Source organism: Phyllobates terribilis, unplaced genomic scaffold, assembly GCF_046119375.1.
Source record: "Phyllobates terribilis strain yellow unplaced genomic scaffold, ASM4611937v1 Scaffold_1__5_contigs__length_1240528914, whole genome shotgun sequence".
NCBI classification, from domain to species: Eukaryota; Metazoa; Chordata; class Amphibia; order Anura; family Dendrobatidae; genus Phyllobates; species Phyllobates terribilis.
The window spans coordinates 1,237,722,491-1,237,748,100 of NW_027362761.1; the positions used below are offsets into that span (position 1 = coordinate 1,237,722,491).

Sequence of the window (25,610 nt, forward strand, 5' to 3'; positions counted from 1 at the left end):
TTTCTTTAGAGATAACCATGGTTAACTGAAGAGAAACAATGATACCAAGAACCAGCCTCCTTTTAAAGTGTCCAGTGATGTCATTCTTACTTAATCATGACTGATTGATCGCCAGCCCTGTCCTCATCAACACCCACACCTGTGTTAATGGATCAATCACTAAAACAATGTTAGCTGCTCCTTTTAAGGCAGGACTGCAATGATGTTGAAATGTGTTTTGGGGGTTAAAGTTCATTTTCTGGGCAAATATTGACTTTGCAAGTACAGTAATTGCTGTTAAGCTGATCACTCTTTGACATTCAGGAGTATATGCAAATTGCCATTACAAAAAATGAAGCAGTAAACTTTGGAAAAATTACTATTTGTCTCATTCTCAATACTTTTGGCCATGACTGTATAGTGATGGACGCTGTGTATGACGGTGGGGGCCACATATATTGGTCGGGGCCGTGTATATAACAGCGGGGGCTGTATAGTGATGGACGCTGTATATGACAGTGGGGGCCACATATAATGGTCGGGGCCGTGTATATAACAGCGGGGGCCGTGTATAACAGCAGGGGCTGTATAGTGATGGACGCTGTATATGACGGTGGGGGCCACATATATTGGTCGGGGCCGTGTATAACAGCAGGGGCTGTATAGTGATGGATGCTGTATATGACGGTGGGGGCCACATATATTGGTCGGGGCCGTGTATATAACAGCGGGGGCTGTATAGTGATGGACGCTGTGTATGACAGTGGGGGCCACATATAATGGTCGGGGCCGTGTATATAACAGCGGGGGCCGTGTATAACAGCGGGGGCTGTATAGTGATGGACGCTGTATATGACGGTGGGGGCCACATATAATGGTCGGGGCCGTGTATAACAGCGGGGGCTGTATAGTGATGGATGCTGTATATGACGGTGGGGGCCACATATATTGGTCGGGGCCGTGTATATAACAGCGGGGGCCGTGTATAACAGCAGGGGCTGTATAGTGATGGATGCTGTATATGACGGTGGGGGCCACATATATTGGTCGGGGCCGTGTATATAACAGCGGGGGCTGTATAGTGATGGATGCTGTATATGACGGTGGGGGCCACATATATTGGTCGGGGCCGTGTATATAACAGCGGGGGCTGTATAGTGATGGATGCTGTATATGACGGTGGGGGCCACATATATTGGTCGGGGCCGTGTATAACAGCGGGGGCTGTATAGTGATGGACGCTGTATATGACGGTGGGGGCCACATATATTGGTCGGGGCCGTGTATATAACAGCGGGGGCTGTATAGTGATGGATGCTGTATATGACGGTGGGGGCCACATATATTGGTCGGGGCCGTGTATAACAGCGGGGGCTGTATAGTGATGGACGCTGTATATGACGGTGGGGGCCACATATATTGGTCGGGGCCGTGTATATAACAGCGGGGGCCGTGTATAACAGCAGGGGCTGTATAGTGATGGACGCTGTATATGACGGTGGGGGCCACATATATTGGTCGGGGCCGTGTATAACAGCGGGGGCTGTATAGTGATGGATGCTGTATATGACGATGGGGGCCACATATATTGGTCGGGGCCGTGTATAACAGCGGGGGCTGTATAGTGATGGACGCTGTATATGACGGTGGGGGCCACATATATTGGTCGGGGCCGTGTATATAACAGCGGGGGCTGTATAGTGATGGACGCTGTATATGACGGTGGGGGCCACATATATTGGTCGGGGCCGTGTATAACAGCGGGGGCTGTATAGTGATGGACGCTGTGTATGACGGTGGGGGCCACATATAATGGTCGGGGCCGTGTATATAACAGCGGGGGCCGTGTATAACAGCGGGGGCTGTATAGTGATGGACGCTGTATATGACGGTGGGGGCCACATATATTGGTCGGGGCCGTGTATAACAGCGGGGGCTGTATAGTGATGGATGCTGTATATGACGGTGGGGGCCACATATATTGGTCGGGGCCGTGTATAACAGCGGGGGCTGTATAGTGATGGACGCTGTATATGACGATGGGGGCCACATATATTGGTCGGGGCCGTGTATAACAGCGGGGGCTGTATAGTGATGGACGCTGTATATGACGATGGGGGCCACATATATTGGTCGGGGCCGTGTATAACAGCGGGGGCCGTGTATAACAGCGGGGGCTGTATAGTGATGGATGCTGTATATGACGATGGGGGCCACATATATTGGTCGGGGCCGTGTATAACAGCGGGGGCTGTATAGTGATGGATGCTGTATATGACGATGGGGGCCACATATATTGGTCGGGGCCGTGTATAACAGCGGGGGCTGTATAGTGATGGACGCTGTGTATGACGGTGGGGGCCACATATAATGGTCGGGGCCGTGTATATAACAGCGGGGGCCGTGTATAACAGCGGGGGCTGTATAGTGATGGACGCTGTATATGACGGTGGGGGCCACATATATTGGTCGGGGCCGTGTATAACAGCGGGGGCTGTATAGTGATGGATGCTGTATATGACGGTGGGGGCCACATATATTGGTCGGGGCCGTGTATAACAGCGGGGGCTGTATAGTGATGGACGCTGTATATGACAGTGGGGGCCACATATATTGGTCGGGGCCGTGTATATAACAGCGGGGGCCGTGTATATAACAGCAGGGGCTGTATAGTGATGGACGCTGTATATGACAGTGGGGGCCACATATAATGGTCGGGGCCGTGTATATAACAGCGGGGGCTGTATAGTGATGGACGCTGTATATGACGGTGGGGGCCACATATATTGGTCGGGGCCGTGTATATAACAGCGGGGGCTGTATAGTGATGGACGCTGTATATGACAGTGGGGGCCACATATAATGGTCGGGGCCGTGTATATAACAGCGGGGGCCGTGTATAACAGCAGGGGCTGTATAGTGATGGACGCTGTATATGACGGTGGGGGCCACATATATTGGTCGGGGCCGTGTATAACAGCGGGGGCTGTATAGTGATGGACGCTGTGTATGACGGTGGGGGCCACATATATTGGTCGGGGCCGTGTATATAACAGCGGGGGCTGTATAGTGATGGACGCTGTATATGACAGTGGGGGCCACATATAATGGTCGGGGCCGTGTATATAACAGCGGGGGCCGTGTATAACAGCAGGGGCTGTATAGTGATGGACGCTGTATATGACGGTGGGGGCCACATATATTGGTCGGGGCCGTGTATAACAGCGGGGGCTGTATAGTGATGGATGCTGTATATGACGGTGGGGGCCACATATATTGGTCGGGGCCGTGTATAACAGCAGGGGCTGTATAGTGATGGACGCTGTATATGACAGTGGGGGCCACATATATTGGTCGGGGCCGTGTATATAACAGCGGGGGCCGTGTATAACAGCGGGGGCTGTATAGTGATGGATGCTGTATATGACGGTGGGGGCCACATATATTGGTCGGGGCCGTGTATAACAGCAGGGGCTGTATAGTGATGGACGCTGTATATGACGGTGGGGGCCACATATATTGGTCGGGGCCGTGTATAACAGCGGGGGCTGTATAGTGATGGACGCTGTATATGACGGTGGGGGCCACATATATTGGTCGGGGCCGTGTATAACAGCGGGGGCTGTATAGTGATGGACGCTGTGTATGACGGTGGGGGCCACATATATTGGTCGGGGCCGTGTATATAACAGCGGGGGCTGTATAGTGATGGACGCTGTATATGACAGTGGGGGCCACATATAATGGTCGGGGCCGTGTATATAACAGCGGGGGCCGTGTATAACAGCAGGGGCTGTATAGTGATGGACGCTGTATATGACGGTGGGGGCCACATATATTGGTCGGGGCCGTGTATAACAGCGGGGGCTGTATAGTGATGGACGCTGTATATGACGGTGGGGGCCACATATAATGGTCGGGGCCGTGTATATAACAGCGGGGGCCGTGTATAACAGCAGGGGCTGTATAGTGATGGACGCTGTATATGACGGTGGGGGCCACATATATTGGTCGGGGCCGTGTATATAACAGCGGGGGCTGTATAGTGATGGACGCTGTATATGACAGTGGGGGCCACATATAATGGTCGGGGCCGTGTATATAACAGCGGGGGCCGTGTATAACAGCAGGGGCTGTATAGTGATGGACGCTGTATATGACGGTGGGGGCCACATATATTGGTCGGGGCCGTGTATATAACAGCGGGGGCTGTATAGTGATGGATGCTGTATATGACAGTGGGGGCCACATATATTGGTCGGGGCCGTGTATAACAGCAGGGGCTGTATAGTGATGGACGCTGTATATGACAGTGGGGGCCACATATATTGGTCGGGGCCGTGTATATAACAGCGGGGGCCGTGTATAACAGCAGGGGCTGTATAGTGATGGACGCTGTATATGACGGTGGGGGCCACATATATTGGTCGGGGCCGTGTATATATCGGCGGGGGCCGTGTATATAACGGCGGGGGCTGTGTATATATCGGCGGGGGCCGTGTATATATCGGCGGGGGCCGTGTATATATCGGCGGGGGCCGTGTATATATCGGCGGGGGCCGTGTATTGGTAGCTCCTCTCCCATACTGACTCTTCTTCTTCTCTTGCAGAGGCGACTGACACCCCGAAGGCCAGCAAACTGGTGAGTCCTCACTGCTGAGTATCCTACCCTGGTCCTGGGAGAAGCGTCCATGTTCCCTGGGGGGCGTCCATGTTCCCAGGTGGGCGGCCGTGTCCCGGCTCGGCATGGTCTCCACCACTCAGGACCGGCTGGTTATTAATGAAGGGGTTTGTAATTATCCTGCTCAGTAAGACACATTGTGTAGGGGCAGGCCTGAAGTGTAAAGCATGGGGGATGGCTAGGACCGCAGCCTGCCTGTGTGACTACCCTGCAATAAGCCGTGCTGTGGAGTTACTAATCATAGCTGCACCTAAAAGAGCAGAGCTGCAGTGTAAAGCATGTCTTGTCTGTTTAGTCATACTTCTATACGCTAGGTGATGCTGCAGATAGTGTGATTGTATAATGGTGATCCTGCAGCCGGATGCCGTGCCTATGACAACCCTTCCTGGCAGCTGTGGCTCTGCTGGACTCCTGTGCAGGTGGGGACAGTCGTACTGTGTGCTGCACTGCTGCCGCCAGCAGAGGGTGCTGCTGTGTAGGCTTTCAGCGAGTGGTGGCTGCGATGACGCCATCTGGTGGTTGTACAATGGCTTCATTAGTATTCGGACAGATCCCATGTGTCGCCTCTGTACCTGGGACTATGGGCGGCCCCCGAGAATCTGATGGACGGGGCCACAATGTGTATTGATGTAACATCAGGAAATTGCTGACATCACCCGTCTGTACCAAGGCCAACGGCACCTGATGATCAGCGGCTCCACGGACGGCCGCTTATCTCTCTGTACTGTGGTCTGTGTACAGCAGGTGGCGACCAGGGGAGCTGAGCACCCACCCGAAGAGGAGACAGAGCAAGAGAGGGCAGAGGGGGCCGGAGACTAGAGAGGGCAGAGGAGACAGGAGCAAGAGAGGGCAGAGGGGGCCGGAGACTAGAGCAAGAGAGGGGAGAGGGGGCCGGAGACTAGAGAGGGCAGAGGAGACAGGGCAAGAGAGGGCAGAGGGGGCCGGAGACTAGAGCAAGAGAGGGCATAGGGGGCCAGAGACTAGAGAGGGCAGAGGAGACAGGAGCAAGAGAGGGCAGAGGGGGCCGGAGACTAGAGAGGGCAGAGGAGACAGGAGCAAGAGAGGGCAGAGGGGGCCGGAGACTAGAGCAAGAGAGGGGAGAGGGGGCCGGAGACTAGAGCAAGAGAGGGGAGAGGGGGCCGGAGACTAGAGAGGGCAGAGGAGACAGGAGCAAGAGAGGGCAGAGGGGGCCGGAGACTAGAGCAAGAGAGGGCATAGGGGGCCAGAGACTAGAGCAAGAGAGGGGAGAGGGGGCCGGAGACTAGAGCAAGAGAGGGGAGAGGGGGCCGGAGACTGGAGCAAGAGGGGGCCAGAGACTGGAGCAAGAGAGGGCAGAGGGGGCCAGAGACTGGAGCAAGAGAGGGCAGAGGGGGCCAGAGACTGGAGCAAGAGAGGGGAGAGGGGGCCGGAGACTAGAGAGGGCAGAGGAGACAGGAGCAAGAGAGGGCAGAGGGGGCCAGAGACTGGAGCAAGAGAGGGCAGAGGGGGACGGAGACTGGAGCAAGAGAGGGCAGAGGGGGGCCGGAGACTGGAGCGAGAGAGGGCAGAGGGGGCCAGAGACTGGAGCAAGAGAGGGCAGAGGGGGGCCGGAGACTGGAGCAAGAGGGGGCCAGAGACTGGAGCAAGAGAGGGCAGAGGGGGCCAGAGACTGGAGCAAGAGAGGGCAGAGGGGGCCAGAGACTGGAGCAAGAGAGGGGAGAGGGGGCCGGAGACTAGAGAGGGCAGAGGAGACAGGAGCAAGAGAGGGCAGAGGGGGCCAGAGACTGGAGCAAGAGAGGGCAGAGGGGGACGGAGACTGGAGCAAGAGAGGGCAGAGGGGGGCCGGAGACTGGAGCGAGAGAGGGCAGAGGGGGCCAGAGACTAGAGCAAGAGAGGGGAGAGGGGGCCGGAGACTAGAGAGGGCAGAGGAGACAGGAGCAAGAGAGGGCAGAGGGGGCCGGAGACTAGAGCAAGAGAGGGCATAGGGGGCCAGAGACTAGAGCAAGAGAGGGGAGAGGGGGCCGGAGACTAGAGCAAGAGAGGGGAGAGGGGGCCGGAGACTGGAGCAAGAGGGGGCCAGAGACTGGAGCAAGAGAGGGCAGAGGGGGCCAGAGACTGGAGCAAGAGAGGGCAGAGGGGGCCAGAGACTGGAGCAAGAGAGGGGAGAGGGGGCCGGAGACTAGAGAGGGCAGAGGAGACAGGAGCAAGAGAGGGCAGAGGGGGCCAGAGACTGGAGCAAGAGAGGGCAGAGGGGGACGGAGACTGGAGCAAGAGAGGGCAGAGGGGGGCCGGAGACTGGAGCGAGAGAGGGCAGAGGGGGCCAGAGACTGGAGCAAGAGAGGGCAGAGGGGGGCCGGAGACTGGAGCAAGAGGGGGCCAGAGACTGGAGCAAGAGAGGGCAGAGGGGGCCAGAGACTGGAGCAAGAGAGGGCAGAGGGGGACGGAGACTGGAGCAAGAGAGGGCAGAGGGGGGCCGGAGACTGGAGCGAGAGAGGGCAGAGGGGGCCAGAGACTGGAGCAAGAGAGGGCAGAGGGGGGCCGGAGACTGGAGCGAGAGAGGGCAGAGGGGGCCAGAGACTGGAGCGAGAGAGGGCAGAGGGGGCCAGAGACTGGAGCGAGAGAGGGCAGAGGGGGCCAGAGACTGGAGCGAGAGAGGGCAGAGGGGGCCAGAGACTGGAGCGAGAGAGGGCAGAGGGGGCCAGAGACTGGAGCGAGAGAGGGCAGAGGGGGCCAGAGACTGGAGCGAGAGAGGGCAGAGGGGGCCAGAGACTAGAGCGAGAGAGGGCAGAGGGGGCCAGAGACTAGAGCGAGAGAGGGCAGAGGGGGCCAGAGACTGGAGCGAGAGAGGGCAGAGGGGGCCAGAGACTAGAGCGAGAGAGGGCAGAGGGGGCCAGAGACTGGAGCGAGAGAGGGCAGAGGGGGCCAGAGACTGGAGCGAGAGAGGGCAGAGGGGGCCAGAGACTGGAGCGAGAGAGGGCAGAGGGGGCCAGAGACTGGAGCGAGAGAGGGCAGAGGGGGCCAGAGACTGGAGCGAGAGAGGGCAGAGGGGGCCAGAGACTGGAGCGAGAGAGGGCAGAGGGGGCCAGAGACTGGAGCGAGAGAGGGCAGAGGGGGCCCGGAGACTGGAGCGAGAGAGGGCAGAGGGGGCCCGGAGACTGGAGCGAGAGAGGGCAGAGGGGGCCAGAGACTGGAGCGAGAGAGGGCAGAGGGGGCCAGAGACTGGAGCGAGGGAGGGCAGAGGGGGCCAGAGACTGGAGCGAGAGAGGGCAGAGGGGGCCAGAGACTGGAGCGAGAGAGGGCAGAGGGGGCCAGAGACTGGAGCGAGAGAGGGCAGAGGGGGCCAGAGACTGGAGCGAGAGAGGGCAGAGGGGGCCAGAGACTGGAGCGAGAGAGGGCAGAGGGGGCCCGGAGACTGGAGCGAGAGAGGGCAGAGGGGGCCCGGAGACTGGAGCGAGAGAGGGCAGAGGGGGCCCGGAGACTGGAGCGAGGGAGGGCAGAGGGGGCCCGAGACTGGAGCGAGAGAGGGCAGAGGGGGCCAGAGACTGGAGCGAGAGAGGGCAGAGGGGGCCAGAGACTGGAGCGAGAGAGGGCAGAGGGGGCCAGAGACTGGAGCGAGAGAGGGCAGAGGGGGCCAGAGACTGGAGCGAGAGAGGGCAGAGGGGGCATGGAGAGGACAGGTTATATACTGGAGATTGTGTGGGGAGGTATCAGGGCGTAATACCACTCAGACAACACAGGGTGGGGGTAACACAGCGTGACAATACTTTACTGACCCACAAAGCGGACAATAAACACATAGAACAGTCCCAGCAGGTGCCCAAGATGGTGGAACATTACACCGTCTCACCCTTCCTTCTCCACCCGCCTGGGATAGAACAGCTGAGACTTGGGACTTCCAGGGCCGACTACCTCAACCAGTGACCCCCCGCTTCTGGTGGGCCCCCACAGAGAGAAGGTAGCGGCAAGCTTAGGAAGCTAGCATTCCATCGAGGTACAAGGCCAGGAGACCCGAGGGTCCCACCCTGGCCTCTCCAAACAACTCCATGTGTTCCAAGTGACCTCATTGTCCCAACCTGGCAACCCCCCTGCTCTGTAAATCAACAACTAGCTGGCATAGTACAATATGTAATTAGCATATTAACAAACACTATTGTTCTACCCGGAGTCACTGTCCTTCTTGACTAGCTAAAGAAACACACACATTCAAAAGTCAACACAAACACCAATATTGTATTTCTCTTGGCGTAACAAATCTAGACGTCTGGCTAATTAAGATTGAAGACTGTGACAACACGGCTTCTACAGAGTCAGTGATGGTCAATGGAACAGATCTGTATCCTTCCAGCCAGGGCCGTGTTCTCTTAGATGGGCATCCTGTAGAATTTAAATCTGTGTCCCTCTGGATGGAGCCATAATATCAAGCTACTGTCCTGAAGAGTCTCTGATTCTGTTGCAGCACGATAGAAATCTCTGTTTATATTTACATCTGTAGCTCAGGTCATCATTCACAGGTCAGGGGGGATGTAGAAGGCAGAGGACGGGTCTAGGAGGAGGAGCACAGAGTAATGGAGAAGGCAGAGGATGGGTCTAGGAGGAGGAGCACAGAGTAATGTAGAAGGCAGAGGACGGGTCTAGGAGGAGGAGCACAGAGTAATGTAGAAGGCAGAGGACAGGTCTAGGAGGAGGAGCACAGAGTAATGGAGAAGGCAGAGGATGGGTCTAGGAGGAGGAGCACAGAGTAATGTAGAAGGCAGAGGATGGGTCTAGGAGGAGGAGCGCAGAGTAATGGAGAAGGCAGAGGACGGGTCTAGGAGGAGGAGCACAGAGTAATGTAGAAGGCAGAGGACGGGTCTAGGAGGAGGAGCACAGAGTAATGTAGAAGGCAGAGGACGGGTCTAGGAGGAGGAGCGCAGAGTAATGTAGAAGGCAGAGGATGGGTCTAGGAGGAGGAGCACAGAGTAATGTAGAAGGCAGAGGATGGGTCTAGGAGGAGGAGCACAGAGTAATGTAGAAGGCAGAGGATGGGTTTAGGAGGAGGAGCACAGAGTAATGTAGAAGGCAGAGGACGGGTCTAGGAGGAGGAGCACAGAGTAATGTAGAAGGCAGAGGTCAGGTCTAGGAGGAGGAGCACAGAGTAATGTAGAAGGCAGAGGACCGGTCTAGGAGGAGGAGCACAGAGTAATGGAGAAGGCAGAGGACGAGTCTAGGAGGAGGAGCACAGAGTAATGGAGAAGGCAGAGGACGGGTCTAGGAGGAGGAGCACAGAGTAATGTAGAAGGCAGAGGACGGGTCTAGGAGGAGGAGCACAGAGTAATGTAGAAGGCAGAGGACAGGTCTAGGAGGAGCACAGAGTAATGGAGAAGGCAGAGGACAGGTCTAGGAGGAGGAGCACAGAGTAATGTAGAAGGCAGAGGACGGGTCTAGGAGGAGGAGCATAGAGTAATGTAGAAGGCAGAGGACGGGTCTAGGAGGAGGAGCACAGAGTAATGTAGGGGGCAGAGGACGGGACTAGGAGGAGGAGCACAGAGTAATGGAGAAGGCAGAGGATGGGTCTAGGAGGAGGAGCACAGAGTAATGTAGGGGGCAGAGGACAGGTCTAGGAGGAGCACAGAGTAATGTAGAAGGCAGAGGACGGGTCTAGGAGGAGGAGCACAGAGTAATGGAGAAGGCAGAGGATGGGTCTAGGAGGAGGAGCACAGAGTAATGTAGGGGGCAGAGGACGGGTCTAGGAGGAGCACAGAGTGATGTAGAAGGCAGAGGACAGGTCTAGGAGGAGGAGCACAGAGTAATGTAGAAGGCGGAGGACAGGTCTAGGAGGAGGAGCACAGAGTAATGTAGAAGGCAGAGGACGGGTCTAGGAGGAGCACAGAGTAATGTAGAAGACAGAGGACGGGTCTAGGAGGAGGAGCACAGAGTAATGTAGGGGGCAGAGGACGGGACTAGGAGGAGGAGCACAGAGTAATGGAGAAGGCAGAGGATGGGTCTAGGAGGAGGAGCACAGAGTAATGTAGAAGGCAGAGGACAGGTCTAGGAGGAGGAGCACAGAGTAATGTAGAAGGCAGAGGACAGGTCTAGGAGGAGGAGCACAGAGTAATGTAGAAGGCAGAGGACGGGTCTAGGAGGAGGAGCACAGAGTAATGTAGAAGGCAGAGGACGGGTCTAGGAGGAGGAGCACAGAGTAATGTAGAAGGCAGAGGACAGGTCTAGGAGGAGGAGCACAGAGTAATGTAGAAGGCAGAGGACAGGTCTAGGAGGAGGAGCACAGAGTAATGTAGAAGGCAGAGGACGGGTCTAGGAGGAGGAGCACAGAGTAATGTAGAAGGCAGAGGACGGGTCTAGGAGGAGGAGCACAGAGTAATGTAGAAGGCAGAGGACGGGTCTAGGAGGAGGAGCACAGAGTAATGTAGGGGGCAGAGGACGGGACTAGGAGGAGGAGCACAGAGTAATGTAGAAGGCAGAGGACGGGTCTAGGAGGAGGAGCACAGAGTAATGTAGAAGGCAGAGGACAGGTCTAGGAGGAGGAGCACAGAGTAATGTAGAAGGCAGAGGACGGGTCTAGGAGGAGGAGCACAGAGTAATGTAGAAGGCAGAGGACGGGTCTAGGAGGAGGAGCACAGAGTAATGTAGAAGGCAGAGGACGGGTCTAGGAGGCGGAGCACAGAGTAATGTAGAAGGCAGAGGACGGGTCTAGGAGGAGGAGCACAGAGTAATGTAGAAGGCAGAGGACGGGTCTACGAAGAGGAGCACAGAGTAATGTAGAAGGCGGAGGACGGGTCTAGGAGGAGGAGCAGAGAGTAATGTAGAAGGCAGAGGACGGGTCTAGGAGGAGGAGCACAGAGTAATGTAGAAGGCAGAGGACAGGTCTAGGAGGAAGAGCACAGAGTAATGTAGAAGGCAGAGGACAGGTCTAGGAGGAGGAGCACAGAGTAATGTAGAAGGCAGAGGACAGGTCTAGGAGGAGGAGCACAGAGTAATGTAGAAGGCAGAGGACGGGTCTAGGAGGAGGAGCACAGAGTAATATAGAAGGCAGAGGACGGGTCTAGGAGGAGGAACACAGAGTAATGTAGAAGGCAGAGGACGGGTCTAGGAGGAGGAACACAGAGTAATGTAGAAGGCAGAGGACGGGTCTAGGAGGAGGAGCACAGAGTAATGTAGAAGGCAGAGGACGGGTCTAGGAGGAGGAGCACAGAGTAATGTAGTAGGCAGAGGACGGGTCTAGGAGGAGGAGCACAGAGTAATGTAGAAGGCAGAGGACGGGTCTAGGAGGAGGAGCACAGAGTAATGTAGTAGGCAGAGGACGGGTCTAGGAGGAGGAGCACAGACTAATGTAGAAGGCAGAGGACGGGTCTAGGAGGAGAAGCACAGAGTAATGTAGAAGGCAGAGGACGGGTCTAGGAGGAGGAGCACAGAATAATGTAGAGGGCAGAGGACAGGACTAGGAGGAGGAGCACAGAGTGATGTAGAAGGCAGAGGACGGGTCTAGGAGGAGGAGCACAGAGTAATGTAGAAGGCAGAGGACGGGTCTAGGAGGAGGAGCACAGAGTAATGGAGAAGGCAGAGGATGGGTCTAGGAGGAGGAGCACAGAGTAATGTAGAAGGCAGAGGACGGGTCTAGGAGGAGGAGCACAGAGTAATGTAGAAGGCAGAGGACGGGTCTAGGAGGAGGAGCACAGAGTAATGTAGAAGGCAGAGGACGGGTCTAGGAGGAGGAGCAGAGAGTAATGTAGAAGGCAGAGGACGGGTCTAGGAGCAGGAGCACAGAGTAATGGAGAAGGCAGAGGACGGGTCTAGGAGGAGGAGCACAGAGTAATGGAGAAGGCAGAGGACGGGTCTAGGAGGAGGAGCACAGAGTAATGTAGAAGGCAGAGGACGGGTCTAGGAGGCGGAGCACAGAGTAATGTAGAAGGCAGAGGACGGGTCTAGGAGGAGGAGCACAGAGTAATGTAGAAGGCAGAGGACGGGTCTAGGAGGAGGAGCAAAGAGTAATGTAGAAGGCAGAGGACGGGTCTAGGAGGAGGAGCACAGAGTAATGTAGAAGGCAGAGGACGGGTCTAGGAGGAGGAGCACAGAGTAATGTAGAAGGCAGAGGACGGGTCTAGGAGGAGGAGCACAGAGTAATGTAGAAGGCAGAGGACGGGTCTAGGAGGAGGAGCACAGAGTAATGTAGAAGGCAGAGGACGGGTCTAGGAGGAGGAGGAGCACAGAGTAATGTAGAAGGCAGAGGACGGGTCTAGGAGGAGGAGGAGCACAGAGTAATGTAGAAGGCAGAGGACGGGTCTAGGAGGAGGAGCACAGAGTAATGAAGAAGGCAGAGGACCGGTCTAGGAGGAGGAGCACAGAGTAATGGAGAAGGCAGAGGACGGGTCTAGGAGGAGGAGGAGCACAGAGTAATGTAGAAGGCAGAGGACGGGTCTAGGAGGAGGAGCACAGAGTAATGAAGAAGGCAGAGGACGGGTCTAGGAGGAGGAGGAGCACAGAGTAATGTAGAAGGCAGAGGACGGGTCTAGGAGGAGGAGCACAGAGTAATGAAGAAGGCAGAGGACGGGTCTAGGAGGAGGAGCACAGAGTAATGGAGAAGGCAGAGGACGGGTCTAGGAGGAGGAGGTGCACAGAGTAATGTAGAAGGCAGAGGACGGGTCTAGGAGGAGGAGGAGCACAGAGTAATGTAGAAGGCAGAGGACGGGTCTAGGAGGAGGAGCACAGAGTAATGAAGAAGGCAGAGGACGGGTCTAGGAGGAGGAGCACAGAGTAATGGAGAAGGCAGAGGACGGGTCTAGGAGGAGGAGGAGCACAGAGTAATGTAGAAGGCAGAGGACGGGTCTAGGAGGAGGAGCGCAGAGTAATGTAGAAGGCAGAGGACGGGTCTAGGAGGAGGAGCACAGAGTAATGTAGAAGGCAGAGGACAGGTCTAGGAGGAGGAGCACAGCGTAATGTAGATGGCAGAGGACGGGTCTAGGAGGAGGAGCACAGAGTAATGTAGAAGGCAGAGGACTGGTCTAGGAGGAGGAGCAGAGTAATGTAGAAGGCAGAGGACTGGTCTAGGAGGAGGAGCACAGAGTAATGTAGAAGGCAGAGGATGGGTCTAGGAGGAGAAGCAGAGAGTAATGTAGAAGGCAGAAGACGGGTCTAGGAGGAGCACAGAGTAATGTAGAAGGCAGAGGACGGATCTAGGAGGAGGAGCACAGAGTAATGTAGAAGGCAGAGGATGGGTCTAGGAGGAGGAGCACAGAGTAATGTAGAAGGCGGAGGACGGGTCTAGGAGGAGTACAGAGTAATGTAGAAGGCAGAGGACGGGTCTAGGAGGAGGAGCATAGAGTAATGTAGAAGGCTGAGGATGGGTCTAGGAGGAGGAGCACAGAGTAATGTAGAAGGCAGAGGACGGGTCTAGGAGGAGGAGCACAGAGTAATGTAGAAGGCAGAGGACGGGTCTAGGAGGAGGAGCACAGAGTAATGTAGAAGGCAGAGGACGGGTCTAGGAGGAGGAGCACAGAGTAATGTAGAAGGCAGAGGACGAGTCTAGGAGGAGGAGCACAGAGTAATGTAGAAGGCAGAGGACGGGTCTAGGAGGAGGAGCACAGAGTAATGTAGAAGGCTGAGGACAGGTCTAGGAGGAAGAGCACAGAGTAATGTAGAAGGCTGAGGACAGGTCTAGGAGGAGGAGCACAGAGTAATGTAGAAGGCAGAGGACGGGTCTAGGAGGAGGAGCACAGAGTAATGTAGAAGGCAGAGGACAGGTCTAGGAGGAGGAGCACAGAGTAATGTAGAAGGCAGAGGACGGGTCTAGGAGGAGGAGCACAGAGTAATGTAGAAGGCAGAGGACGGGTCTAGGAGGAGGAGCACAGAGTAATGTAGAAGGCAGAGGACGGGTCTAGGAGGAGGAGCACAGAGTAATGTAGAAGGCAGAGGACGGGTCTAGGAGGAGGAGCACAGAGTAATGTAGAGGCGGGCGGAGCCTGGAGGCCGGTTGAGGGACGGAGCCTGGATGGTGGTGGAGGGGCTGGAGCTGAAGGCGGCGGAGTTGGAGGAGGGGCTTGAGCTCGAGGAGGGGGCAGACAGGAGGAGGAGCTGGAGGCGGGAGGGGGTTGACAGGAAGAGTAGCTGGAGGAGGGGGCTGGATCGGCAGGAGGGGGCCGGACTGGGAGGAGGGGCCAGAGCTGGAGTTTGGGCGAGGGGCCGGATCTGAAGGCGGGAGGAGGGGCCGCAGCGGAAGGAGGGGGCTGGAGGCATGAGGAGGGGCAGCAGCTGGAGGTGGGAGGAGGAGCTGGAGGAGGGGGCTGGAGGCATGAGGAGGGGCCGCAGCTGGAGGCGGGGGCTGGAGGCGTGAGGAGGGGCCGAAGCTGGAGGCGTGAGGAGGGGCCGCTGCGTGAGGAGGAGCTGGAGGAGGGAGGAGTATAATGAGTTACATTTCTCCGTAGAACTTCATGAGTACCAACTGTCATCTCGTATCTCAGTAATAAAGACACATTTTACTCTTGAGTTGAGAGTTTTGAGAATTAACAATCAGTCTGGGGGGTCTCCACATTATAAATGTAATGGGGCTGTGGTCTCAGTTGGTACTACTCTCGGATTCGCTAACCTTTCTGTGCAGGGTACTACTCCTCCTCTCGGATTCACTAACCTTTCTCTGTGCAGGGTACTACTCCTCCACTCGGATTTGCTAACCTCTCTCTGTGCAGGGTACTACCCCTCCTCTCGGATTCACGAACCTCTTTTTGTGCAGGGTACTACTCCTCCTCTCAGATTCACTAACCTCTTTCTGTGCAGGGTACTACTCCTCTCGGATTCACGAACCTCTCTTTGTGCAGGGTACTACCCCTCCTCTCGGATTCACTAACCTCTTTCTGTGCAGGGTACTACTCCTCCTCTCGGATTCACTAACCTCTTTCTGTGCAGGGTACTACTCCTCCTCTCGGATTCACTAACCTCTTTCTGTGCAGGGTACTACTCCTCCTCTCGGATTCACTAACCTCTTTCTGTGCAGGGTACTACTCCTCCTCTCGGATTCACTAACCTCTTTCTGTGCAGGGTACTACTCCTCCTCTCGGAATCACTAACCGCTCTCTGTGCAGGGTACTACTCCTCCTCTCGGATTCTTTAACCTCTTTCTGTGCAGGGTACTACCCCTCCTCTCGGATTCACTAACCTCTTTCTTTGCAGGGTACTACTCCTCCTCTCGGATTCACTAACCGCTCTCTGTGCAGGGTACTACTCCTCCTCTCGGATTCTTTAACCTCTTTCTGTGCAGGGTACTACTCCTCCTCTCGGATTCACTAACCGCTCTCTGTGCAGGGTACTACTCCTCCTCTCGGATTCACTAACCTCTTTCTGTGCAGGGTACTACTCCTCCTCTCGGATTCACTAACCTCTTTCTGTGCAGGGTACTACTCCTCCTCTCGGATTCACTAACCTCTTTCTGTGCAGGGTACTACTCCTCCTCTCGGATTCACTAACCTCTTTCTGTGCAGGGTACTACTCCTCCTCTCGGATTCTTTAACCTCTTTCTTTGCAGGGTACTACTCCTCCTCTCGGATTCTCTAACCTCTTTCTTTGCAGGGTACTACTCCTCCTCTCGGATTCACTAACCTCTCTCTGTGCAGGGTACTACTCCTCCTCTCAGATTCACTAACCTCTTTCTTTGCAGGGTACTACTCCTCCTCTCGGAATCGCTAACCTCTCTCTGTGCAGGGTACTACTCCTCCTCTCGGATTCTCTAACCTCTGACATTTGCCCTCTCCATGCAGCGTGGATTGAAGCCTAAGAAGGTGCGGTGCCGTTCCTCCGGGGGGCGCTGTCGTGCTCCGCATGCCTCCATATTTCCTCCATGCATGCCGCTGTCTCCTGCACGGCCTCTCGTCCTTGTCCGGCTTCTTCCATCATTGTCTCATCCCTAATCAAGGGGCATGTTCTGTGCGGGGGGGGCGCACACGGGACCCCCGACATGCTGACACGTGCTCTGCCCCCACACACAGCGCCTGCATGTTACACGGCATATGCAGCGTGCAGATTATAATCTCCAGTCATGTAATAATCCCCTGTACATATCGTGTCCTGTATGTTCTAGTATCCGGATCATCTGATATAATCCCTGCAGTGATACAGATTATCTGGGATTATCACAGCTGTGATCAGTGTGGATTATCTCGTCTCCAGTGGGTGTGGGGTATTGTCTCCTCCATGCTGCAGGGCCACGATCGCATGTTGTATCTGTGTATGTATGTGTATATACCGTATAGGTGCGGCCGGAGGGCCCCCACCGTGTACTGGTTGCGGCCGGGGACCCCCCTGTGTGCAGGTGTTTGGAGGATTGCGTCACCTCCCAGAAGATTAGCCCCTCCCACTCCTGATGTCCTCTGTGCTGCTGTGGGGCCTGTTAGCCATAAGTGGTGAAGCCAGCAAAGTATCTGGTTACAGCCATTATCTGCTATTCCCCGCTGAGCCTCCATTATCCTCCTCTCCTCTGAGACCCCGCAGTGTATGGAGGCCATTATCCATTATGGAGGGGGGGGGGTACACGGCCGTACCAGTCGCAGCCTCTGCCATATTGCCTGCAACCATGCACTGTAGCAAACCCTCAGGGCGGCGCGGATAGTACTGCTGCGTCCATGACAGAGAAGTCACTGCAGTGATGCATTGTAACGAACTGCCAGCTGTGTGAGCAGAACAAGGTCAGGTCCTTACATACAAATCAATACGTGTTCTGCACCTGTTAATACTGCCCGCAGGAGACAGCGGATGTGACTGGCAGACCACCCTGCGGCACTGTGATATTTGCACAATTCACACTCTGTATGGCATCAGCATTACTTCTGCAGAACAGCTGGGGCGCCACTATGTGGGCAGTATGGTTTCACTCCCGACGGGGAGCAGGGCTGCAGCTGGGGAGACTGAGGAGCGGGGCTGGGGAGACTATGGGGAGCGGGGCTTGTGTCTGGGGAGACTATGAGGAGCAGTGCTGCAGCTGGGGAGACTATGGGGAGCGGGGCTTGCAGCTGGGGAGACTATGGGGAGCGGGGCTGCGGCTGGAGAGACTATGAGGAGCGGGGCTGGGGAGACTATGAGGAGCGGGGCTGGGGAGACTATGAGGAGCGGGGCTTGCGGCTGGGGAGACTATGGGGAGCGGGGCTGCGGCTGGGGAGACTGAGGAGCGGGGCTGGGGAGACTATGGGGAGCGGGGCTGGGGAGACTATGGGGAGCGGGGCTGGGGAGACTATGAGGAGCAGGGCTGCAGCTGGAGAGACTATGAGGAGCAGGGCTGCAGCTGGAGAGACTATGAGGAGCAGGGCTGCAGCTGGAGAGACTGAGGAGCATGGCTGCAGCTGGGGAGACTATGGGGAGCGGGGCTTGCGGCTGGGGAGACTATGAGGAGCGGGGCTTGCGGCTGGGGAGACTATGGGGAGCGGGGCTGCGGCTTGGGAGACTATGAGGAGCGGGGCTGGGGAGACTATGAGGAGCGGGGCTGGGGAGACTATGAGGAGCGGGGCTGGGGAGACTATGAGGAGCGGGGCTGGGGAGACTATGAGGAGCGGGGCTGGGGAGACTATGAGGAGCGGGGCTGCGGCTGGGGAGACTATGAGGAGCGGGGCTGCGGCTGGGGAGACTATGAGGAGCGGGGCTGCGGCTGGGGAGACTATGAGGAGCGGGGCTTGCGGCTGGGGAGACTGGGGACCGCTTCTGCGGCTCATATGACACCTCGCACCCTGGTGAGCTGTGAACACCGGTTCTGCCTGCATTTAATGTTATGTCGCTTGTATGTTGCCCGTATGTTGTCTGGATAGCGCCTTGAAAAAGTCTTCATACCCCGTGAACTTTTCCATATTTTTTCACGTTACACCCACAAACATGAAAGTTTGTTCTGGTTTCACAGAAAATCCAATCAAGTGTTTGTGACGTGTAAAGGAAATGATACAGAGTTTTCTAAATATTCAATAAATATAAATCTGAGAATCGTGCTGTGTATTGGTATTCACCCCCTGTAGTCTGATGCCCCTAAATAACATCCTGAATGACTAATCACCTCCAGAAGTTACCTAGTTAGTACACGGAGTCCACCTGGGTGTGATATCTCATCAGTCTAACTACAGCTGTTCTGTGATGGCCTCAGAGGTTTGTGTGGGAACATTAGGGATGAAAAAGCATCATGAAAACCAAGGAGCCCACCGGACAAGTCAGGGATAAAGCTAAAAACCAAGGAGCCCACCGGACAAGTCAGGGATAAAGCTGAAAACCAAGGAGCCCACCGGACAAGTCAGGGATAAAGCTAAAAACCAAGGAGCCCACCGGACAAGTCAGGGATAAAGCTGTGGAGAAGAGGAAAGCAGGGTCATGGAGCATCAATCCATCATCCAAAAATGGAAAGAGTGTGGTACAGCTCCAAACCTAGGAAGACATGGCCGTCCACCTAACCTGATATCCCAAGCAAGGAGCTCACTAATTAGAGAAGCAGCCAAGAGGCCCATGGTCACTGAGGAGGAGCTGCGGAGATCCACAGCTCAGGGGGGAGAATCTGTCCACAGGACTCTAGTCTCTATTAGTCATACACCCCACAAATCTGCCATTTATGGAAGAGTGGCAAGAAGAAAGACTTTTATGAAAACCATAAGAAGTCCCATGTAGGGGACACCGCAAAGAAGGGATGTGGAAGAAGGGGCTTTGGTCAGATGAGACCAAAGGAGAACTTTTTGGGCTAGATGCAGAACGCTATGTGTGGTGGAAAAGTAACACTGCACATCACCCTGAAAACACCATCCCCACCGTCACACATGGTGGTGGCAGCATCCTGCTGTGGGGAGGCTTTTCTTCAGCAGAGGCAGGGAAGCTGGTGAAAGGTGATGGAAGATGGATGAAGTAGAGACAGACCCCAAAAGACTGCAGCAGTAATTGCAGTGAAAGGTGGTCCTACAAAGCACTGACCCAGGGGGCTGAATACTAATGCACAGAACAATGTTCAGATTTATATTTATCATATAATTAGTAAACCGGAAAACCTCCTATCATTTCCTTCACACGTCACAAATATTTCTTACTTTGTATCACAGAAAATCCCAATAAGGTACATGGAAGATTGTGGCTAAAATGTGGAAAAGCTCACGGGGTGTGAAGACTTTCAAGTCCCTGTCTGTCGCCAGTGTACAATCACTGTTACTCCATGTACATAGAACTCAGTTTTAACCCTTCGGTGCCCGGTGTGGGACTTGTGTTAACCCCTCTCTCCCCGGTGCGGGGCTGCCACCTCTCAGTGCTGCTGTTGACCCTTCGGTGCCCAGTTTGGGGCTGCAGCCTCTCAGTGCTGCTGTTAACCCTTCCGTGCCCGGAGCGGCACTGCAGCCTGGCAGTGCTGGGGTTAACCCCTCGGGGCCGGTAGTCACGTGACGCCTGGCACAGAAGTGGTCCAGCGCTGAATTCTCCTGCCGGCTGATGCTGCTGGGTTGCCGGGTTACGGCCGCCCCTCCTTTGTGTCTCGCCCCCTCCTCCTCCTCCTCCGCTCCTCCCCTCCCCCCTGCCCTCGGAGATGGAGAAGCATCGGAGCCATTACGCCGTGCACAAGGCGTCTCTCTCCGGGCGCGGAGCGGCGCTGGTGATGTAATCGGAGCACGGGGCGGTGGTGGCAGCAGCGGGCGCTGTCCTTCCCTGATCACCGCCGTGCCACATCCCCGGAGGGTGGTGGCATGGAGCATCCCGGCAGTGACTGGCAGCAGCAGGGAGCGTAGCCGGGCCCAGGACCGTCTCCGGAGACGCTGCGGCCATTCGCCAGTGATTGTGGGAGAAGCGCGGCCGGCAGCGTTCATGTCCTAACTCTTCTCTTCTCTGTCCCCTCTACCCTTGTGTGACCATGAAGCAGGCCCCGACCACCAGGAAGGTACCGACCCCCGCTGTGCCCTCTGTGCTGCATGACGTGCCGTCTGGGGTGCCGAGGAGCTGCAGAGCCTCGCTCCCTGCGGCCTCCTCTGTGGCCTCCACACAGGAGTCCTTCAGGCGTTCCCTTCTGTCTGCTCCTGGGAAAGCTGGGTGATGAGGGGGTGGAGGCATTGGGTCGCCCCGCTTCTTGCGGAGTCATCCTGCACCAGGAGGCCGCCACCAGGGGGCAGCAGCTGCCAGCTCCGCCACGGTGGGGTCACCCAGCTTTCCCAGCAGAGGACGGGTCAGGATCTGGGGCTGGTGCAGCTCCTCAGCGGGGTCTGTCTGCATGCGGCCCCCCGCCAGGCCTGGGGTCCAGGGGCTGCACATGAAGACTAGCCGGGGTGGGGGGCATGGGGGAGGCCCACCATTGCCTCAGTATAACTCTCATCATTCCAGAATGGAAAGTTCTGCCGGTGACTCTGTGCTTCATCCCATCGTCTGCTGCCGGTGGATGGAAACCGAGCGTCCTCACATTCTGCACCGGTCCATCGTAACAGTCCGTCTACTGGATGTGATTGTACCGACCCCTCAGCTGTGAGACGTCTCCGCTCACTGGCAGCAGACCAACTGGATCACACAGACCTACTGGATCACACATGGGGCAGGATCCCGTTACCAGGGAAACCGGGGATCTCATCACCTGTTACATTGTATCCAGCAGGGTCTGCTGACCCCTGGGGGTCCAGTCACTGCGCGGAGGATGGAGCCGGCCTCTGTCCTGACCAGCAGGGTCTGCTGACCCCTGGGGGTCCGGTCACTGCGCAGAGGATGGAGCCAGCCTCTGTCCTCACCAGCAGGGTCTGCTGACCCCTGGGGGTCCGGTCACTGTGCGGAGCCAGCCTCTGTCCTCAAAAGCAGGGTCTGCTGACCCCTGGGGGTCCGGTCACTGCGCGGAGGATGGAGCCGGCATCTGTCCTCACCAGCAGGGTCTGCTGACCCCTGGGGGTCCGGTCACTGCGCGGAGGATGGAGCCAGCCTCTGTCCTCACCAGCAGGGTCTGCTGACCCCTGGGGGTCCGGTCACTGTGCGGAGCCAGCCTCTGTCCTCAAAAGCAGGGTCTGCTGACCCCTGGGGGTCCGGTCACTGCGCGGAGGATGGAGCCGGCATCTGTCCTCACCAGCAGGGTCTGCTGACCCCTGGGGGTCTGGTCACTGTGCGGAGCCAGCCTCTGTCCTCAAAAGCAGGGTCTGCTGACCCCTGGGGGTCCGGTCACTGCGCGGAGGATGGAGCCGGCATCTGTCCTCACCAGCAGGGTCTGCTGACCCCTGGGGGTCCGGTCACTGTGCGGAGCCAGCCTCTGTCCTCACCACCAGGGTCTGCTGACCCCAGGGGTCCGGTCACTGTGTGAAGGCAGCCTCTGTTCTCACCAGCAGGGTCTGCTTACCCCGGGGGTCCGGTCACTGCACGGAGGCAGCCTCTGTCCTCACTAGCAGGGTCTGTTGACCCCGGGGGTCCGGTCACTGCGCGGAGGGCAGAGCCAGCCTCTGTCCTCATCAGCCGAGTCTGCTGACCCCGGGGGTCTGGTCACTGTGCGGAGGATGGAGCCGGCCTCTGTACTCACCAGCAGGGTCTGCTGACCCCTGGGGGTCCGGTCACTGTGCGGAGGATGGAGCCGACCTCTGTCCTCACCAGCAGGGTCTGCTGACCCCTGGGGGTCCGGTCACTGTGCGGAGGATGGAGCCGACCTCTGTCCTCACCAGCAGGGTCTGCTGACCCCTGGGGGTCCAGTCACTGCGCGGAGGATGGAGCCGGCATCTGTCCTCACCAGCAGGGTCTGCTGACCCCTGGGGGTCCGGTCACTGCGCGGAGGATGGAGCCAGCCTCTGTCCTCACCAGCAGGGTCTGCTGACCCCTGGGGGTCCGGTCACTGTGCGGAGCCAGCCTCTGTCCTCAAAAGCAGGGTCTGCTGACCCCTGGTTGTCCGGTCACTGCGCGGAGGATGGAGCCGGCATCTGTCCTCACCAGCAGGGTCTGCTGACCCCTGGGGGTCCGGTCACTGTGCGGAGCCAGCCTCTGTCCTCAAAAGCAGGGTCTGCTGACCCCTGGGGGTCCGGTCACTGCGCGGAGGATGGAGCCGGCATCTGTCCTCACCAGCAGGGTCTGCTGACCCCTGGGGGTCCGGTCACTGTGCGGAGCCAGCCTCTGTCCTCACCAGCAGGGTCTGCTGACCCCGGGGGTCCGGTCACTGTGTGGAGATCGGAGGTCGCCTCTGTCCTCACCAGCAGGGTCTGCTGACCCTTGGGGTCCGGTCACTGTGTGGAGATCGGAGGTCGCCTCTGTCCTCACCAGCAGGGTCTGCTGACCCCGGGGGTCCGGTCACTTTGCGGAGCCGGCCTCTATTCTCACCAGCAGGATCTGCTGACCCCGGGGGTCTGGTCACTGCAGGGAGGCAGCCTCTGTCCTCACCAGCTGGGTCTGCTGACCCCGGGGGTCCGATCACTGCAGGGAGGCAGCCTCTGTCTTCACCAGCAGGGTCTGTTGAGCCCGGGGGTCCCGTCACTGTGCGGAGGCAGCCTCTGTCTTCACCAGCAGGGTCTGTTGACCCCAGGGGTCCGGTCACTGCGCGGAGGGTGCAGAGCCGGCCCTTTATCCTCACCAGCAGGGTCTGCTGACCCCGGGGATCTGGTCACTGTGCAGAGGCAGCCTCTGTCCTCACCAGCAGGGTCTGTTGACACCGGGGGTCCGGTCATTGCGCGGAGGGCGGAGCCAGCCTCTGTCCTCACCAGCAGGGTCTGCTGACCCCGGGGGTCCGGTCACTGTGCGGAGCCGGCCTCTATCCTCACCAGCAGGGTCTGTTGACCCCGGGGGTCCGGTCACTGCGCAGAGGGCTGAGCCAGCCTCTGTCCTCATCAGCAGGGTCTGCTGACCCCGGGGGTCTGGTCACTGCGCGGAGGATGGAGCCAGCCTCTGTCCTCACCAGCAGGGTCTGCTAACCCCGGAGGTCCGGTCACTGTGCGGAGCCGGCCTCTATCCTCACCAGCAGGGTCTGCTGACCCCGGGGGTCCGGTCACTGCAGGGAGGCAGCCTCTGTCCTCACCAGCAGGGTGTGCTGACCCCGGGGGTCCGGTCACTGTGCGGAGGCAGCCTCTGTCCTCACCAGCAGGGTCTGCTGACCCCGGGGGTCCGGTAACTGTGCGGAGGCTGCCTCTGTCCTCACCAGCAGGGTCTGTTGATCTCGGGGGTCCGGTCTCTGCGCTGAGAGCGGAGCCAGCCTCTGTCCTCACCAGCAGGGTCTGCTGACCCCGGGGGTCCGGTCACTGTCCGGAGCCAGCCTCTGTCCTCACCAGCAGGGTCTGCTGACCCCGGGGGTCTGGTCACTGTGCGGAGCCAGCCTCTGTCCTCACCAGCAGGGTCTGTTGACATTGGGGGTTCTGTCACTGCGCGGAGGGCGGAGCCAGCCTCTGTCCTCACCAGCAGGGTCTGCTGACCCCGGGGGTCCGGTCACTGTGCGGAGCCAGCCTCTGTCCTCACCAGCAGGGTCTGTTGACATTGGGGGTTCTGTCACTGCGCGGAGGATGGAGCCAGCCTCTGTCCTCACCAGCAGGGTCTGCTGACCCCGGGGGTCCGGTCACTGTGCGGAGGCAGCCTCTGTCCTCACCAGCAGGGTCTGCTGACCCCGGGGGTCCGGTCACTGCGCTGAGAGCGGAGTCAGCCTCTGTCCTCACCAGCAGGGTCTTTTGACCCTGGGGGTCCGGTCACTGCGCGGTCTGTTGACCCCGGGGGTCTGGTCACTGCGCGGAGAGCCGAGCCAGCCTCTGTCCTCACCAGCAGGGTCTGTTGACCCCGGGGTTCTGGTCACTGCGCGGAGAGCGGAGCCAGCCTCTGTCCTCACCAGCAGGGTCTGTTGACCCCGGGGTTCTGGTCACTGCGCGGAGAGCGGAGCCAGCCTCTGTCCTCACCAGCAGGGTCTGTTGACCCTGGGGGTCTGGTCACTGCACAGAGGGCGGAGCCAGCCTCTGTCCTCACCAGCAGGGTCTGTTGACCCTGGGGGTCCGGTCACTGCACGGCCCCTCAGTCTCATGGTAATCCATACTAGTTTGGCTGGTGTGAGGTCTCCGGGGTCTTCTGTGGAGCATCCTCCCCCGCCTGTAACTGTGGGGGGCACCACACATGAGTGCAGCCCCTGCTCGGCCCGTCGGCTGAGCGTACCCCCGTGTACCAGCTGGTGAGGGGCACACAGCATGATGTGCCCTGTGCATGTGATTATCTGCAGGACGGGTGACATCTCTGCAGAGCATTGCTCCGCTTACACCACTGCTCCAGTCACAGCCAGAGCTGCACTCGCACTTCTGCTGCAGCTGCAGGACTGATATCCCTCCACTCAGCCACAGCGTCTGAATTATTATTGGGGTGTAATGCATCATTCCTCCTGCCAACCCGGTCTCCCCAGAGCCCCGCGGACGCTCTGTCATCCCGGACCCTATGATCGGCTGATTACCCAGAGCCTAAGGATAAGGAGGATTCTCCACCGATCCCCGGATAGCTTCTGGCTCTGCACTAGGAGTCCAGTGGGCGGGCCTTCCGTAATGCACCCGTACTGTGCACCGTCACATGATACACTGTCAGTCATTGAGGGGAACCGCCCACTGGACTCCTAACAGCACGAGTGTCAGTATCCTAAGAAATCACTGGAAACAAGCAAAATAGTGACCGCAGCTCTGGAGGATAAGACGCAATGTAACAGCCGAATACTGACTGCAGCTGTGGAGGTGACTGGAGGATCAGACATGATGAAACAGCAGAATAGTGACCGCAGCTCTGGAGGTGACTGGAGAATAAGACACGATGTAACAGCAGAATAGTGACCGCAGCTCTGGAGGATAAGACGCAATGTAACAGCCGAATACTGACTGCAGCTGTGGAGGTGACTGGAGGATCAGACATGATGAAACAGCAGAATAGTGACCGCAGCTCTGGAGGTGACTGGAGGATAAGACACGATGTAACAGCAGAATAGTGACTGCAACTCTGGAGGTGACCGGAGGATAAAAACTGATGTAACAGCAGAATAGTGAGTGCAGCTCTGGAGATGACTGGAGGATAACACTATGTAACAGCAGAATAGTGATTGCAG

General features: G+C 57.5%; 1 protein-coding gene across 9 annotated transcripts in view; it reads left to right on the top strand.

Moving 5' to 3' along the window:
- The window catches only part of DCTN1 (dynactin subunit 1), a 106,803-nt gene that overhangs the window by 12,704 nt on the left and 68,489 nt on the right, over window positions 1-25,610 (top strand). For 4 of the 9 annotated variants that reach the window (XM_073650598.1, XM_073650619.1, XM_073650607.1 and 1 more), the window contains exons 3-5: window positions 4,590-4,621; window positions 16,381-16,401; window positions 20,478-20,495. In XM_073650598.1, the coding sequence (XP_073506699.1) occupies window positions 4,590-4,621; window positions 16,381-16,401; window positions 20,478-20,495 (71 nt within the window). The remainder of the gene's footprint in view (window positions 1-4,589; window positions 4,622-16,380; window positions 16,402-20,477; window positions 20,496-25,610) is intronic. The other 5 variants (XM_073650617.1, XM_073650620.1, XM_073650618.1 and 2 more) reach the window with 2 other exon arrangements.